This window comes from Hemicordylus capensis, chromosome 4, assembly GCF_027244095.1.
Source record: "Hemicordylus capensis ecotype Gifberg chromosome 4, rHemCap1.1.pri, whole genome shotgun sequence".
Taxonomy (NCBI): Eukaryota; Metazoa; Chordata; class Lepidosauria; order Squamata; family Cordylidae; genus Hemicordylus; species Hemicordylus capensis.
In genome coordinates this window covers 125,177,862-125,196,010 of record NC_069660.1, presented here as the reverse complement: position 1 = coordinate 125,196,010, position 18,149 = coordinate 125,177,862, and the positions used below count along the sequence as shown (strand labels likewise).

General features: G+C 41.3%; 1 protein-coding gene across 4 annotated transcripts in view; it reads left to right on the top strand.

Annotated features, from left to right (window-relative positions):
• The window catches only part of LOC128324836 (divergent protein kinase domain 1A), a 182,537-nt gene that overhangs the window by 13,286 nt on the left and 151,102 nt on the right, over positions 1 to 18,149 (top strand). For 2 of the 4 annotated variants that reach the window (XM_053249922.1, XM_053249923.1), the window contains exons 2-4: positions 8,112 to 8,246; positions 15,533 to 15,640; positions 17,399 to 17,575. In XM_053249922.1, coding sequence (XP_053105897.1) covers positions 8,112 to 8,246; positions 15,533 to 15,640; positions 17,399 to 17,575 — 420 coding nt within the window. Of the gene's footprint in view, positions 1 to 8,111; positions 8,247 to 8,971; positions 9,128 to 15,532; positions 15,641 to 17,398; positions 17,576 to 18,149 lie in introns of those variants that run through there. The other 2 variants (XM_053249924.1, XM_053249925.1) reach the window with 2 other exon arrangements.

Here is an 18,149-nt window from a genome sequence, read left to right as displayed (position 1 = left end):
AACAGCAAATTTAGCCCCGTGTAGGTAACATAAGAATTTTTATCTGCTGGCATCTCACCCCATTCACCTTAGTTGCTGCAAATTGGGGCAACTCCCCTATTTGCTGGAAAGGATGTGGGGGTAGAGGTATATACTATTATCTGTGCTAGGCATGCCCATTTGTCTGGAAATTTTGGCTATGTATAAGCCATCATATATTAGCAGCTGAATTGTACCCCAGTCAAGGCACTTTATATTCGCCAGAGAGAAACCCTATTGGGATGATGTGATTGAGGACAGTGATTGATTTCATACCTCTGCATCACTCAACTCTATATAGGAACACAGGAAGCTGCCATATACTGAGTCAGACCATTGGTCTATCTAGCTCAGTATTGTCTTCACAGACTGGCAGCAGCTTCTCCAAGGTTGCAGGCAGGAATCTTTCTCAAAACTATCTTGGAGAAGCCAGGGAGGGAACTTGGAACCTAGATGCTCTTCCCAGAGCGGCTCCATCCCCTGAGGGGAATATCCTACAGTGCTCACACTTCTAGTCTCCCTTTTGTATGCAACCAGGGCAGACCCTGCTTAGCTAAGGGGACAAGTCATGCTTGCTACCACAAGACCAGCTCTCCTCTCCACATGGTAAGGCCTTGCAATCTATAAGAATGCAGCTTAGATTAGTAGTTGCTAACCACCTAATGGTGCAGCAGGGAAATGGCTTAACTACCAGAAGTTGCCAGTTCGAATCCCCGCTGCTTTGTTTTCCAGACTATGGGAAACACCTATATCAGGCAGCAGCAATATAGGAAGATGCTGAAAGGCATCATCTCATACTGTGCGGGAGGAGGCAATGACAAACCCCTCCTGTGTTCTACCAAAAACAACCACAGAGTTCTGTGCTCACCAGGAGTCGACACTGACTCGACCGCACACTTTACTTCTTTGAACTTCAGAATGAGTGACAGTTGAATGGGAGGGAGCAGAGGGTGGGTGCTTAATATGTTCTGAAAGTTTATACTGTGTGGTGTCACCTCTGAATACTGCTCAGATGCCAACTTTGTTGCATGTGGCATGATTTATTTCATTTTTTAAAAAGTTAAAAGAGAATATTCATCTGCCAAGCAATTGATTACCATCTCTACCACCTGTTAGATCACTCCATTGTCTGATCAAATGGGACAGTAATTTCTTTCTGGGGTCTGAATACAGCTGATAGTGCAGCAGACAATGCAGAATATTCTCAGTGGCCCTAATTTCACAAAATATTCTCAGTAGCCCCAATTCCACATTATGGGATGTCAAAGATATTTTAAGATACCTGCTGTCAAGGAATACTAATAGCCTAGTCTGCAGCCTTAACTCAATAAACTTCACATGGGAACTGTTAACACCCTCAGATAGGATAGTCTATCGTGGTTTCCCTCGAAGGAAGCATATCACCTGGAAACTAAACAGTTGCTTTATTTTATCCACTTAATGTACTTTACAGGGTTGCAACATACAATCCTTGTATGTTGCAAGGATTATATCAAGATAATGCACCCGAAGCAGTTTGCCCACTCAAAAAGTGGTATGCCAATATATTATATTTGGAAAATATCTAGCCTTGAGATTCTATGGCTTTTCATGGTGTGGATTGTATCTCAAAAATAACAGTTCCCACACATTCCATTCACAATTTAGCTTGGACTGTGGTAAACTGTTGCAGATGGGTGAGATTTATAGGCCGATTGCCAGAGAAATACAATAGAAGTATTGCTGCCAGCCTAGATGTTAATAGAGAGTTGGAGCTGGGGCAACATCTTTTGGACTCCACCCCCTGTATTACTTTTCAGATAATCCTGGAAGGATTGTATATCTGGACAATGAGAGGCTATGGCAGGGTCTCACTCTAGTTAGTGCTTGAATGGGTGACCACCTTGGAACCCCATATAAACCACCTTCAGATTAATGATGGAAGAAAGCTGATTTTTTTTTTTAAAGCAGTAAAAACCTAAATAAAGATGAACAAATCCTGGCTTTCATGTTTGTGTGGATGTATGACCTGAAAGGATCTGTGCATTTGACCAGACATGTAGTACAGGCTTTGTACCAGTCTGAACAAGTGTTGGATCACTCTTGTTTCAAAGGTCAATCAGTCAGGATTTATAAAAACTGTGTGCTTGATTGTCTTCTGGCTGACAAGCTGGGGAGGATTTTTTTTTTTTTTTTTAAGCATGAAAAATGCATTTTTGCTTTTTTTCCTATAATGACATTTTGAGTTCTGGGACTTTCACTTAGAGCTGAAAGTGCTCCCAGCCAGTCAGTGTATATTCCAAGCGGGAATCTGCTGACTGGCTCTGTGTGGTAACCAGCTTCTCTTATTTTCCCATTTATGAATCGACTTCTGAGCTTGCCCAAATAACTCCACATCATTTTAACACAACCAGGTTTTACTGTTTTATTAACACAACTGGTTCATATTGTCTCATACTTTTTAAAGGTAAAGTGTGCCGTCTAGTCGATTTCGACTCCTGGCACCCACAGAGCCCAGTGGCTTTCTTTGGTAGAATACAAGAAGGGTTTACCATTGCCTCCTCACGCGCAGTATGATGATACCTTTCAGCATCTTCCTATATCGCTGCTGCCCGATATAGTACCAGTGGGGATTCCAACTGGCAATCTTCTGCTTGTTAGTCAAACACTTCCCCCGCTGCACCACTTAAGGTGGCTCTCATACTTTTTACTGTACTCAAAATTAATAATATAAGTCATTGAGATCAGGTATCTTATGAAATAAGAAAAAAATGCTTCTAGACCAGCTTTATAAATTGTACAGTTCTAGTTTACGTTCTTTTTACCTCTAATAGAGCATAGATGGGACTAGGAGGAACTGTATTGTACACTGAAGTCCATGTGGGAAAGGGTTTTCTGATTCTAAAAAACAAGTTGCGAAGGTTTTGTGAAAAACTAAGTTTCTGTTAAGATCTGTCCTCCTTATTCATGCATCTTCACCACCCTGCTTTGTAGTCTAAGCCTAGTCTAGGTTTGGTGCCTGGCTGCCAAACCTTGGAATCAAATTAGATTATTGAGATTAATGATGATTTTCCTCTTTAAAAATTTTAACTGCCCCAATTTAGATGAATACTGTGGTTTTGGGAGATGGGAGGTTAACCTTTTCTTCCTCGGCAGTGCACCCCACTTTTCTAATGCAAGCTACTATTTGCCCAATTTAGGAAAAGTATGCAGATACCTCTATGTTTTCCCTGGCAGAGCAAATAGCTGCTTCAAGGGGGAAGTGCAGTTTGCATCAGGTAAATGGCACAGAGGAAAGGTTGTTGACCCACTCCACCTCCCATCACTCCTGCCACGTGTACTGTTGTCCAAGTCCAGCAGCTGCTTTTTACAAAATGTGAAAGACATTTACATTACATTAAAAATGTACAGACAGGAGTCAGCGTTAGATCTCTGTCTTGTCTCATTTGGCTCTATCCTTCACTTAAAAGCTTTAAAAAGAATGAACCAGCAGTATACTATCTGTACGATTGTTTCTGTTTTCCTCTTAACCCCTTACATAAGAACAGCCCTGCTGGATCAAGCCCAAGGCCCATCTAGTCCAGAAACCTGTTTTGCACAGTGGCCCACCAGATGCCACCGGAAGCCACAGGCAGGAGTTGAGGGCATGCCCTCCCTCCTCCTGTCACTCCCCTGCAACTGGTACTCAGAGGCATCCTGCCTTTGATGCTGGAGGTGGCCCACAGCCCTCTGACTAGTAGCCGTTGATAGACCTCTCCTCCATGAAGTTATCCAAACCCCTCTTAAAGTCATCCAGGTTGTTGGCTGTCACCACATCTTGTGGCAGAGAATTCCACAAGTGGATTATGCATTGTGTGTAAAAGTACTTCCGTTTGTTGGTCCTAGATTTCCCAGCAATCTATTTCATGAGATAACCCCTGGTTCTAGTGTTATGGGAGAGGGAGAAGAATTTCTCTCTGTCCACTTTCTCCACACCATGCATGATTTTATAGACCTCTATCATGTCTCCCTGCAGTCGTCTTTTTTCTAAACTAAAAGCCCCAGGTGTTGTAGTCTTGCCTCATAAGAAAGGTGCTCTGGGTCCCTGATCTTCTTGGTTGCCCTCTTCTGCACCTTTTCCAGTTCTACAATGTCCTTTTTTTAGATGTGGTGACCAGAATTGTACACAGTACTCCAAGTGTGGTCTCACCATAGTTTTGTTATTTCTCTTTGTAAACCGCCCTGTGCCATTTTTGGAAGGGCGGTATAGAAATTGAATTATTTATTATTATTATTATTTCTTGTTTACACAGTCAGGCAGGTGTTATTGACTGGTGTGTTTTATCCAGACATCGAGTCCTTCCCAAGGACCTGGGGTGGCTGAATTTTATGGTCAATTGTTATAGATATCATCGCAGAATATAGGCTGTTCCCAGTAAAGCTGCTTTTTGTAATTGGCAGATGGTGATTTCTGTAGCCCCTATGGTGTTGAGGTGCTCTTCAAGGTCTTTTGGGACTGCACCCAGGGCACCAATTACCACTGGGATTATTTCGGTCTTTTTCTGCCACAGCCTTTCAATTTCAATTTGTAGATCTTTGTATTTGGTGATTTTTTCCATTTCTTTTTCTTCTATTCTGCTATCCCCTGGTATTGCTATGTCGATTATTTTGACTTGTTTTTCTTTCTTCTCGACTACAGTTATATCTGGTGTATTGTGTGGCAGATGTTTGTCTGTTTGTAGTCGGAAGTCCCATAATATTTTTGCAGCTTCATTTTCTTCAACTATTTCAATTTGATGGTCCCACCAATGTTTGGCTACAGGTAGCTTGTATTTTTTGCAGATGTCCCAGTGTATCATCCTTGCTACCTTGTCATGCCTTTGTTTGTAGTCAGTCTGTGCGATCTTTTAACAGCTGATTAGGTGGTCCATGGTTTCATCTGCTTCTTTACAAAGGCGGCACTTGCTGTTTGTTGTTGACTTTTCTACTTTTGCTCTTACTGCATTTGTTCTTAGTGCCTGTTCTTGTGCAGCCAGTATTAAATCCTCTGTTTCTTTCTTCAAGTTGCCATTCTTAAGCCATTGCCTGGTCATGGTAATGTCTGATTTTCCAGATATATTGTGCAAATATTGACCATGCAGTGGCTTATTTTTCCATTTTTCTGCTCGGTTCTTGACTTGTTCTTTCTTGTAGGCCTGCTTTGTTTCATTGGTGTTGAATAGTTTCTCGTTATTGACCATTTGAAGAGCATCTTCTTCACTGTCCTTGATATATTCTTCAAGGCCTCTTTTCTCCTCCTCTACTGTTTGATGGACTTGCAGCATTCCTCTTCCACCTGAGCTGTGAGGCAGGTAGAGCCTATCTACATCACTGCGGGGGTGCAGAGCATGATTGATGGTCATGATTTTCCTGGTCTTACGATCCAGCGTCTCTAGCTCAGCCTGGGTCCAGTCTATTATTCCTGCAGTGTATCTGATAACAGGTATAGCCCAGGTGTTTATGGCTTGTATGGTGTTCCTGCCATTGAGTTTGGATTTGAGGATTTTTATAACTCTCCTGATGTATTCACTTCCAATTTTTCTTTTAACTTCAGTGTGTGCGATGTCATCAGTCTGGAGAATGCCCAAGTATTTGTAATGTTCTTTCTCTTCCAGGTTCTTGATCTTGCTTCCATTGGGCAGTTCTGTTCCTTCTGTGTTTGTTATTTTTCTTCTGTTCATTATTAATGCAGCACACTTGTCTAGTCCAAACTCCATTGCTATATCGCTACTGAATATACGGACAGTGTTTAGCAGTGATTCGATTTCTGACTGGGACTTTCCATACAACTTCAGATCGTCCATGTACAGTAGATGGTTGATTTTACTTGATGTTTTAGATGTTTGGTATCCGAGGCCTGTTTTATTTAGTATTTGTGAAAGTGGGGTCATGGCGATTACAAACAATAGAGGGGGTAGTTAGTCCCCTTGGAAAATGCCTCTTCTAATGCTAACCTGTCCAAGTGTCTCGCCATTGATTGTTAACTGTGTACTCTACATGCTCATTGCTTTTTTAATAAATATCTGAATGTTTTTGCTGACACCAGTTGTTTCTAAACATTTTAGTATCCATGTGTGAGGCAATGAATCGAAGGCTTTCTTGTAGTCAATCCATGCAACACTTAGATTGGTTTTCCTTCTCTTGCAGTTTTCTAAAATCATTTTGTCAATCAGCAGCTGGTCTTTTGTGCCTCTGGTGTTCGGGCAATTTCCTTTCTGTTCAACTGGAAGCTGTTTGTTAGTTAATAAGTGTTGCATCACTTCATCTGCTATTATTCCAGTTAATAATTTGAACATGGTTGGCAGGCAGGTTATCGGTCTATAATCACTTGGAACTGCACCTTTTGCTGGGTCTTTCATGATGAGATGAGTTTTCCCAGTTGTTTTCCATTGTTCAATATCACCTCCTTGCAAAATGTGATTGAACTGTTTTGATAGTTGTTTATGAAGGCTTGTTAGATGTTTAATCCTATTATTATTATTTCTTGTTTACACAGTCAGACAGGTGTTATTGACTGGTTTGTTTTATCCAGACATCGAGTCCTTCCCAAGGACCTGGGATGGCTGAATTTTATCATCAGTACTGTTGGTTATTATAGATATTGTCGCAAAATATAGGCTGTTCCCAGTAAAGCTGCTTTTTGTAATTGGCTGATGGTGATTTCTGTGGCCCCTATGGTGTTGAGGTGCTCTTCAAGGTCTTTTGGGACTGCACCCAGGGCGCCTATTACCACTGGGATTATTTTGGTCTTCTTCTTCTTATTATTATTATTATTATTATATTAGCAGTTTTATTTTCAATCCCCTTCCTAATGATCCCTAGCATGGAATTGGCCTTTTTCACAGGTGCCGCACATTGAGTCGACACTTTCAACAAGCTGTCCACCACGACCCCAAGATCCCTCTCCTGGTCAGTCACTGACAGCTCCCATATACGGAAGCTCCCATATACTGAGTCAGACCATAGGTCCATCTAGCTCAGTATTGTCTACCCAGACTGGCAGAGCTTCTCCAAGGTTGCAGGCAGGAATCTCTCTCAGCCCTAACTTGGAGATGCCAGGGAGGAAACTTGGAACCTAAATGCTCTTGGCTTTTAATAAATTTTCCGGCTCTCAACTCTTCCCTGCCCCCGACTGCCAAAAAACAATATTCAAAATCAGATGAAGGACCTTTGGTTGATATTAATTTATATGAATACCCACAAATTAAAATAGAGCTGGAGCAGAAGCCTCAAAAGACCATACCAGATATTCTCAATTGCATGATTAAGAACAATTGTTCAAAACACAGTTGCCACTATTGTGCAAAGAGAGCTGGTTAGGGCTCTGCCCTAACCTTATAGCTGCTTATTCTGTCTCTGTAATGGACCAGTGCAGATGAATTGTGCTTTTAGTTGCTGCACCAGATGCTCTTGAATGCTTACAGTATTTATTTATTCATCTATTTATTTGTTTATTTGATTTCTATACTGCCCTTCCAAAAATGGCTCATGGCAGTTTACACAGAGAAATAACAAATAAATAAGATGGATCCCTGTCCCCAAAGGACTCACAATCTAAAAAGAAACATAAGATAGACACCAGCAACAGTCACTGGAGGTACTGCTAGGGGTGGATAGGGCCAGTTACTCTCCCCCTACTAAATAAAGAGAATCGCCACATTAAAAGGTGCTTCTTTGCCAAGTTAGCAGGGATATTGCAGGAAGTGCAATATCTCTGCTAACAGTCTCTACGAACGTACAGTCTACTACGTACAGTCTCTACGAACTGTTCTTCTAGGGCTGCTGGGTTGCCTGTCTAGACTAAACTTTACACCCTCTAGTGTAATGGAAGGAAACGGTCTACTGACTGCCTGTATTAGGGCTGCTCGGAGTTGCCCTGCGAATGGTCTCATCTGTGTTTTGGAAAACAGTCTTTGCTCTTATGCTGAATGCCAACTATTCTAGTAGTGTGTTCACTAATAGTAATAAGTAAAATTCTTTCCTGCACCCCCAAGTCTAGAGTTTTTATTAGCACACTTATCATATAACATGAGATGTTGTCATATCTAGCTGAATCTCTTCCTTTTTTGCCCCCCCCCCTTTCTTTCTACGTCAAGGTTCGCTTCTCTTATATGCGGATGAAGTATCTCTTCTTCTCTTGGCTAGGAGTATTTATTGGCAGCTGGATTATTTATGTTCAGTATTCAACTTACACAGAGCTTTGCAGAGGGCATGACTGCAAGAAAATAATAGTAAGTATAATGTTTTTATATTTTAATTTTGCATTCTTTGTATGGTCCTTTGTGTTATATTATAAAAAGGCAAGACAAATGCTGAAATAATGGTTTACTTGTCGTTCTATACATCTTCTAAATATCATATTTTAACCTGATCCTATCTGGAGAGGAAAGGAGGAATCTGCAAAAATAAAAATAAAAATAAATTGTGGGTCCTCCCCTAGTGTGAGTTCTTGATAGTGTGAGCAGAAGGCAAGGTTTGAATACAAATCTGTGGTATTCAATCACTTATGTAAACAAGCTTATTTTAAAAAGAGGGGGGCAGTGATCTACTTGGTCCTTTATAGTACTATTGGACTACTGTACATTGAGTTTATTATGGCCTGAACTGCAGCCCACATTTTCAAATACCAAATTGACATACAATTTGTCAGACTTATAGGTGTAGTTCATTGTAACTGGATTGGAACCATTTCATGTTGATAAGGGTTTATTTATGTTAGATGGTACCAAGTCACAGGATCAGACCATATAACCTTCTCCTGAACTCTTGTAAATTCGTCAAAGTACTATCAACCCAAAAGCAGAGATCCACACACATTTAGGCTTAGCTCACTAGCCAGCTATTATTATTTGTGGTTGTTGCTGGGCCCCTATCTTCCCTCAGATCCTTTTCTAGCACACAGGCAGGATTTTTAGGAGACAAACAGGCCTTCTATCACTTGCACTTGGGATATGGAGATGCAAGAAATAGTGGGAGCCTCGCCTACTGCTCAGAAAGGATTCCTGCTGTCCCTTACCTTATCAAAAAGGCAGTGGAAATGAGACCTCTAGTGAAAGGATCTGTGTGGTGCTGGATATCCTGCTCACCAGAGAGCTGGAGGCATTCACTGCTGGTAAGTAGATTTGCAGATGCTTGATTTAAAAGAGAAGGAAATGGTTAAGACTGTGCTTGCCTATTGTGTGTGAAGGAAGACTGAAATGCCAAAGTGGAGTCCAAACCTTCTAGAATCACAATGGAAATCTTCAGAATGGGGGAAGAAACTTTTGCAGGGAGTTACCTGAACTTATAACAGGAATAAATGTATAGTTGAGCAAGAATGAAAATATCATTGGTAGGTACAGAAGAGTGAGAAGCAATGAGTGCCCTGGTACTGGTGGCAGGATCAGATTGGGACAGAGACCAGTAAGGATTGAATAGTGAGGTTAATGTTGGTTTGTGCACCGTCCCAAACTTCTGTCTCTAGGCAGTTTACAATAACATAAATAAAAACAGAAATTAAAACCTTAAAACAATTAAAAACCGTGAGTCTAGTTAAAAAGCTTGGGTAGATAAATGTGTATTTAGAGACTTTTAAAGAAGTTGTCAATGATAAGGCTCTTATTTCAGCAGGGAGCACATTCCAGAGTCTCGGGACGGCAACAGAGAAGGCCCATCCCTGTGTAGCCACCAGACTAGCTGGTGGAAACTGCAGACGAACCTCTCCAGACTATCTCAATGGGCAATGGGGCTTAGAGTAAAGAGGCATTCTCTTAAATACCCTGGGCCTAAGCTTTTAGGGCCTTATTAGTTATAACCAGCACCTTGTATTTTGCCCAGAAACTTACTGGTACACAGTGTAAGTTCTTTTAATATAGGAGTAAAATGGTCTCTTCAAGATGACCCAGAGACCAACCTGGCTGCCACATTCTGTACCAGATGCAGTTTTCAGACTGTGTACAAAAGCAGCCCCACATAGAGCACATTGTAATAGTCAAGTCTGGAGGTTACCAGCATAACCTCCATATGGCCCTGAACATAAGAACAGCCCTGCTGGATCAGGCCCAAGGACAATCTAGTACAGCACTAGATGCCTCTGGAAGCCTACAGGCAAGAGTTGAGGGCATGCCCTCTCTCTTGCTGTTACTCCCCTGCAACTGGTATTCAGAGGCATCCTACCTCTGAGGCTGGAAGTGGCCTATAGCCCTCAGACTAGTAGCTGTTGATAGACCTCTCCTCCATGAAGTTATCCAAATCCCTCTTAAAGCCATCCAAGTTGTTGGCTGTCACCACATCTTGTGGCAGAGAATTCCATTGATCAATTATGCATTGTGTGAAAAAGTGCTTCCTTTTGTCAGTCCTAAATTTCTTGGCAATCAATTTCATGGGATTACCCCTGGTTATAGTGTTATGTGAGAGGGAGAAGAATTTCCCTCTCTCCACTTTCTCCACACCATGCATAACTTTATAGACCTCTACCATGTCTCCCCTCAGTCATCGTTTTTCTAAACTAAAAAGCCCCAGGTGTTGTAGCCTTGCCTCATAAGGAAGGTGCTCTAGGCCCCTGATCGTCTTGGTTGTCCTCTTTTGCACCTCTTCAGTTCTACAATGTGGTGACCAGAATCATACGCAGTACTCCAAGTGTGGCCGCACCATAGTTTTGTATAAGGGCATTATAATATTAGCAGTTTTATTTTCAATCCCCTTCCTAATGATCCCTAACATGGAATTGGCCTGCTTCACATCTGCCACACATTGAGTCGACACTTTCAATGAGCTGTCCACCACGACCCCAAGACCCCTCTACTGGTCAATCTCTGACAGCTCAGATCCCATCCGCATTTATGTGAAGATGGGGCTTTTCATCCCAATGTACATCACTTGGGGGTACCCCAATATGCATCACACTTTCCAACATTGAACTGCATTTGCCATTTTGACACCCACTTACCCAGTTGGAGAGATCCTTTTGGAGCTCCTCACGATCTGTTTTGGATTTCACTACACTAAATAGTTTGGTGTCATCTGCAAATTTAGCCACCTCACTGCTTACCCCAACTTCTAGATCATTTATGAATAAATTAAATAGCACTGGTCTGAGCACAGATTCCCTAGGGGACCCCACTTCCTACTTCCTTCCATTGTGAAAACTCTCCATTTATACCTATCCTCTGTTTCCTGTCTTTCAACCAGTTACCAATCCACACATTATTATTATTATTTCTTGTTTACACAGTCAGACAGGTGTTATTGACTGGTTTGTTTTATCCAGACATTGAGTCCTTCCCAAGGACCTGGGGTGGCTGAATTTTATGGTCAATGTTGTTGCTGTTGTTATAGATATCGTTGCAGAATATAGGCTGTTCCCAGTAAAGCTGCTTTTTGTAATTGGCTGATGGTGATTTCTGTGGCCCCTATGGTGTTGAGGTGCTCTTCAAGGTCTTTTGGGACTGCACCCAGGGTGCCTATTACCACTGGGATTATTTTGGTCTTTTTCTGCCACAGCCTTTCAATTTCAATTTGTAGATCTTTGTATTTGGTGATTTTTTTCTATTTCTTTTTCTTCTATTCTGCTATCCCCTGGTATTACTATGTCGATTATTTTAACTTGTTTTTCTTTCTTCTCGACTACAGTTATATCTGGTGTATTGTGTGGCAGATGTTTGTCTGTTTGTAGTCGGAAGTCCCATAATATTTTTACATCTTCATTTTCTTCAACTTTTTCAATTTTATGGTCCCACCAATGTTTGGCTACAGGTAGCTTGTATTTTTTGCAGATGTTCCAGTGTATCATCCCTGCTGCTATTATTAATTATTATTATTATTTTACATTTATATCCCACTCTTCCTCCAAGGAGCCCAGAGCGGTGTACTACATACTTGAGTTTCTCTTTCACAACAACCCTGTGAAGTAGGTTAGGCTGAGAGAGAAGTGACTGGCCCAGAGTCACCCAGCTAGTTTGATGGCTGAATGGGGATTTGAACTTGGGTCTCCCGAGTCCTAGTCCAGCACTCTAACCACTACACCACGCTGGACTACACATGTACCCGTCCCCTTATCTCATGACTAAGTTTCCTCAGGAGTCTTTGATGAGGAACTTTGTCAAAAGTTTTTTGGAAGTCCAGGTATGCTATGTCAACTGGATCACCTTTATCCACACACCTGTTGAGACTCTCAAAGAACTCCAAAAGGTTCATGTGGCAAGACTTACCTTTGCAGAAACCATGCTGGTTCTCCCCCAGCTTGGCCTGTTCTTCTTTGTGCTTTACAGTTTTATCCTCGAGAATGCTTTCCATCAATTTGCCTGGGACAGACATTAAGCTAACCAGCATGTACTTTCCCAGATCACCCCTGGACCCCTTTGTGAAAATCAGTGTTAAATTTGCTACTTTCCAGTTCTCCGGTACAGAGCCTGATTGTAGGGATAAGTTATATATTTTTGCAAGAAGGTCAGCAATTTCACATTTGACTTCTTTAAGGACTCTTGGAAGGATGCTGTCTGGCCTTGGCAATTTGCTAGTTTTTAATTTTTCCAGACAGTTTAGAACATCTTCTCTTGTCACTTCTATCTGACTTGGTTCTTTAGCCTCCATCCCTGAAAAGCCTGTTTCAGAAACAGGTATGTGCTCAGTATCCTCTGCCATGAAGACAGATGCAAAGAACTCATTTAGCTTCTCTGCAACCTCCATATCCTCCTTAATAATCCCGTTCACTCCCTCATTTTCTAGCGGTCCAACTGCCTCCCTGTCAGGTTTCCTGCTTCTGATGTATTTAAATAGTTTTTTGTTATTCCCCTTGATGCTTCTAACTAAATGTTCCTCAAACTCTTTTAGCCTCCCTTATTGTCACCTTGCTTTTTTTTTTTTTTTTTTTTTGCCAGAGTTTGTGTTCCTTTCTGTTCTCTTCATTTGGACAGGGCTTCCAATTTCTGAAAAAAGGCTTCTTCCCCTTTATAGCTTCCTTGACTTTACCTGTTAGCCATGCTGGGATCCTCCCAGTCTTGGTGGAACCTTTCCTCCTTTTTGATATACATTCTAACTGGGCTTCTAGTATTGTGGTTTTAAGTAAACTCCATGCATTCTGGAGCAAAGTGACTCTCTTGATTTTCCCTTTCAATTTTTCTCTCCACATTTTGGAGAAGTTTCCTCTTCTGAAATTAAAAGTGTTTGTGTTAGACTTCCTTGGTGATTCTCTCCCGGTATGTATGCTGAATTTGATTACACTATGGTCACTGTTCCCTAAAAGGACCATGACACTGACATCACGCACCAGGTCCTAGGTGCCACTCAGGATTAAGTTCAAGGTCGCCTTCTCTCTGGTTGGTTCCATGACCAGCTGTTCTAGGGCACAGTCATTCAGCATATCTAGAAATTTGACCTCTTTGTCATTACCTGACAGTGAATTTACCCAGTTTATGTGTGGGTAATTGAAGTAACCCATTATTACTGCCCTGCCTCTCCTTGATGCCTTGCTGATTTCCTTCTGCAACTCCCAGTCACTGTCAGCATTTTGATCCGGAGGGTGATAGCATGTCCTCAGTAGCACACTTCCTTTCAGGCCTTGTATTGTCCCTCACAGAGTTTCTGTGGAAGACTCCGGTCGGTCCTCCTAGGTTTTCTAGCTTGTTAGATTCTATTCCCTCTTTAACATACAGTGCTACTCCACCACCAAGGCGCCCCTCCCTTTCCTTTTTATAGAGTTTATATCCAGGGATACAGTAAGTGTCCCACTGGTTCTCACTGTTCCACCATGTTTCTGCTATGCCCACTATATCTATTTCTTCATTAGCAACCAAGGACTCCAGCTTGCCCATCTTGGCTTGGAGGCTTCTTGGCATTGGCATATAAGCACCTATACACCTGGTGTATGCTGTCTTTCTTTTGGCTCTTTGATCCCTTTGACCAGGTAGCACAGCCTTCTGTCTGCTCTGTATGTGGTTCTACTCTATTTATCTTGTGGTTCTACCCTTCTGTTTATCTGAATCTTCTATACCCTCACACCTTAAGGGATGGCATTTGCCAAACTGGCTACTGCCCAGCTCTTGTCGGCTGTTCCCCAGGCATCATTTTAAAAGCTGCTCTGTGAGCTTTTTTATTTTAAGTGCCAGCAGTCTGGTTCCATCTTGGTTCGAGTGCAGCCCATCCCTTTTGTACAGGCTTTGCTTGCCCCCAAATGTATCCCAATACCTAACAAATCTAAACCTCTCCTCCCAGCACCAACATCTCATCCCCTCAGCTTGATGAGACCCCTCTGCTGTGTCTGTCTCGCTGAACCTGCATGTGGAACAGGTAACATTTCTGAGAATGCTACCTTGGGGGTCCTGGATTTCAATATGCTACCTAGCAGCCTAAATTTGGCTTCCAGGAACTCCTGACTACATTTCCCCATATTGTTGGCACAAATGTGCACCACGACAGCTGTCTCCTCCCCAGCACTGCCTAACAGCCTACCTAGACACTGCATGATGTCTGCAACCTTTGCACCAGGCAGGGAAGTCACCATGTGGTCAACATGCTGGTCACAGACCCATCTCTCTATACCTCTGATTGAATCACCCACTACAAAGAGGCCCCACCCCTGGAGTAGTATCCCCTGTGTGAGAAGATATGGGCTCATCATTCACAAAAGGGGTCCCTTCTAAGGGAGCATTTTCCTTTTCCTCAGACTGATGTCCTCCTTCCCTGAGACCTTCATTCTCCCTGACAGCAGAGGAGCTATCAGCCTTGGAGTGGGATGCATCTACCACATCGCTGAAGGTGTCTCTCTGAGCTTCTCCATATCTGCCACCTGGGTCTCAAAGAAACCAACTTGTTCCCTGAGAGCCAGGAGCTCCTTGCCCTGATACACACCCATGACTTCTAGCCATGGAGCAAATAGTCATACATGTGACACTGTGCAATACACTGGGAAGTGCCCCCGCCCCTGCTGGCTTTCTATCTTCATAACTGGTCTTGTTGGCTGTTTACAGTATTTAGAGATTGTTTGACATTAAATGCTGACATTTAAATGCTGCTTCAAATACTGATGTGATTGGTGCTACGTTTGGAACCTCTCCTGGGGTAGAAGATCATGGCTCTCACATGTACTACTTGTCGCCAAGCATATTATTTTATAGTGTTGGGAAGATCATTTCAGTCCCTCAGTTTATCAACGGATAGAAAACCTCTCTAATCTGGCAACTTTTGAACTGATAACTTACTGTCATGTGCTGAAAGAGGACTCCCATACCAGGGTTTGGAAGGACTATTTAGAGTTATTTGCATAATTTCCTCTATTAATTTCAAATCAACAACTGTGTTAACCCCTCTATCTTCCCCTCCTCTCCCCACTTTTCTGTTTGTTTATTTCGTCTCATATCCCTATCTTTTTGTTGTACTTTGTTATAACATGGGCAAAAATTGAATAAAACTGTTTATTGGTGGGGGAAAGTGTGTTATACACTTCAGCAACATATAATGTATTGGCAGCAAAATAGGAGATTATTTCCTGGTAGTGTTCTAATATACATGTTAAACTATCTTCCTTGCCCCATTTCCCCAGTGTGATAAGTACAAGACTGGAGTTATTGATGGATCAGCATGTAGCAGCCTGTGTACCAGACAGACTTTGTATTTTGGGAAATGTATGTCCACAAAACCCAACAACCAGGTAAAACTGCTTTTAGTGTGTGCGAGCGAGTGTGTGTGTATGTAGTGCAGAAAAATGTAAAGCATGGAACTGAGCAGTTTCTATGCAATATCACTGTCAAAAGACTTCTAGACCCAAAAACAGATGGAAACTCTTTAAAGCTTTAAGCTAACTCCTGACTTTTAAACTTCTGAAGTTGGCAATTTAATATTTTAATTCGGATAGACTGATTGTTTTGTCATATCACTTACACGGTGCTATTACAAAAAGATCAGAGTTGCAAACCAGTGCAAAATGTTAGGCCACCGTTCCAGCTAGCTGTGATCCTTATTGAAACCAGTGGAATGAGTGCCATTGCTTAGTTGTGACTGGCCTTAGCCAGATAGGCCTACATCTTAGTTCTACACTATTAAAATGTAGTGATTCTTATAAGGATAATTGAGACCTGGCAGTCCAAATTTTAATTCAATAAATATCTAGATTTGACCATTGTTTCACAAAAAAAAGGGAAACTAATATGGGACAGACAGTTTAAAATCTATATTAAGAATTCATACAGGTGCCGTCTATATAAGGAATTAAATATATATATATTTATATATATATTATACCCTACATCTAAAATACTTGCTGGGTGACTCTGGGCCAGTCACTTCTCTCTCAGCCTAACCTACTTCACAGGGTTGTTGTGAGGAGAAACTTAAGTATGTAGTACACCTCTCTGGGCTCCTTGGAGGAAGAGCGGGATATAAAATGTGAAAAATAAATTAAATTAAATTAAAATGCTGCTTGCCATTTCACACTGGTTGCAGTGCAGAAATTCTTACTATGAAACATCATATAAGAGTGGTGATATGTACTGTGCTTGTGGCCATAGCATATCACTGGACAACCATCCTGATGGTGTGGACATGATTTCTAATCCAGTGCAGCGCATTCTTTTCTGACCTCCACTATCATGTCTTTTCTGGTCTCTCCTATGATCCATTATCATAGCAAAATGTGGTGTGTAATAAACTAACTTAGGTTGTTGTATTTGGCATTACTCTGCTGCTAGAATTGTAGAATCGTAGGATTGGAAGAGAACTTGTATCTCTTCTAGTCCAGCCCCTGGGCAGTACAGTAATCTGCTAGTCAATACACATGATTTTAATGAGGTAACTTTTAAATAAGCTTTACTATGCTGCATCTTGAATTTAGAACTAACTGTCTCACTACAAATACGTATGATGTCCAGAATCTACTTTGTCAGTGCCAAACTTGTAGAACAGTGAGTAAGCTTATTGCCCAGTTAAAATCTTAATAGTTTGACTTCAGTGCTTATTGACTGATCAATTGGTTCTGTAACTTGGTCCCCCAGATGTTGTTGGACTACAACTTCCATCATTCCCAAAAACAAAGGCCAATGGAAGTTATAGTCCAACAACATCTGGGGGACCAAGTTACAGAACTCATGTACTAAATATGTTTGCATATGAAGAAATATATCATTTTGTTGAAAAAGCATGCTTTCTGTTTACATAATACATTCACATATTGCAGTAGGTGCTGCATTAAATACAAGAGGGAATGTAGGGTGATACCAACACTTCTTTTTTGGTAAATATGTGCATTGTGCAGTAATTATTTAACTCAGCTGTCCGGTTAATCAGGGCACCTTAATTGGAGGCTTTTCATCCATTTTAAACTAGTCAAACTCTATACACCTGCATGTTAGACGTACAGCATTGGAGTTAAGCAGAATATTTTTCCTATAAGCTTTTGTTTATTCTGTCTTAGATGTATTTAGGAGTCTGGGGAAATCTACAAGGTGTTATAAAATGCCAGATGGAAGAAATTGCTCACATTGACCTTGGAACTGAAATAGAACCAAGGAAGGAAACTGTACTATTTGATAAACCAACTAGAGGAACTACTGTTCAGAAATTCAAGGAGATGGTCTATGGGCTTTTTAAAGTGAGTATATTCCCCTCTTCCCACATCCTCCAGTGGTAGCTGCTGAGTTTAAAAACATTGGAACTTTATGATGGTACCTATACGGCAGCAATGTTTAATATGAATAGTACTGTGTGGTGTTTAGACCAAGTTGCTGAAATATTACTAAAATAGCAGCAAAAAAGTTTCACTTTTTATATAGGTAATTGGACAACATTTCATATGTCTGCTATAAAATATGTATCTAGAACCTAATATTAAATCAAGATATTCAAATACTTATAAGTCTCTAGGGAAAGAACCACAAGTAGTACAAAACATTAAGATCATGATAGGCTGGACTGTTTTAGTACAAGGTACTGTGTAGCTAGGTAACAGGCCTTGCTCTTAAATGTATTTAAACCAGAATATCTCTGCTAAAATCACTGGAGAAATAGGTGTCAATTCCCATGGTCTGATTTAGTCATGCTATTGCATAATGCAGATGCACATGGCCCAAACACAAGTAGGTGCTACCTGATCTTCTTACCTGGAGCCTGAAACTGTTTCTTCCCAGTGGCTTGGATTCAGGAATCCTAAACAGGTGTGGTACATA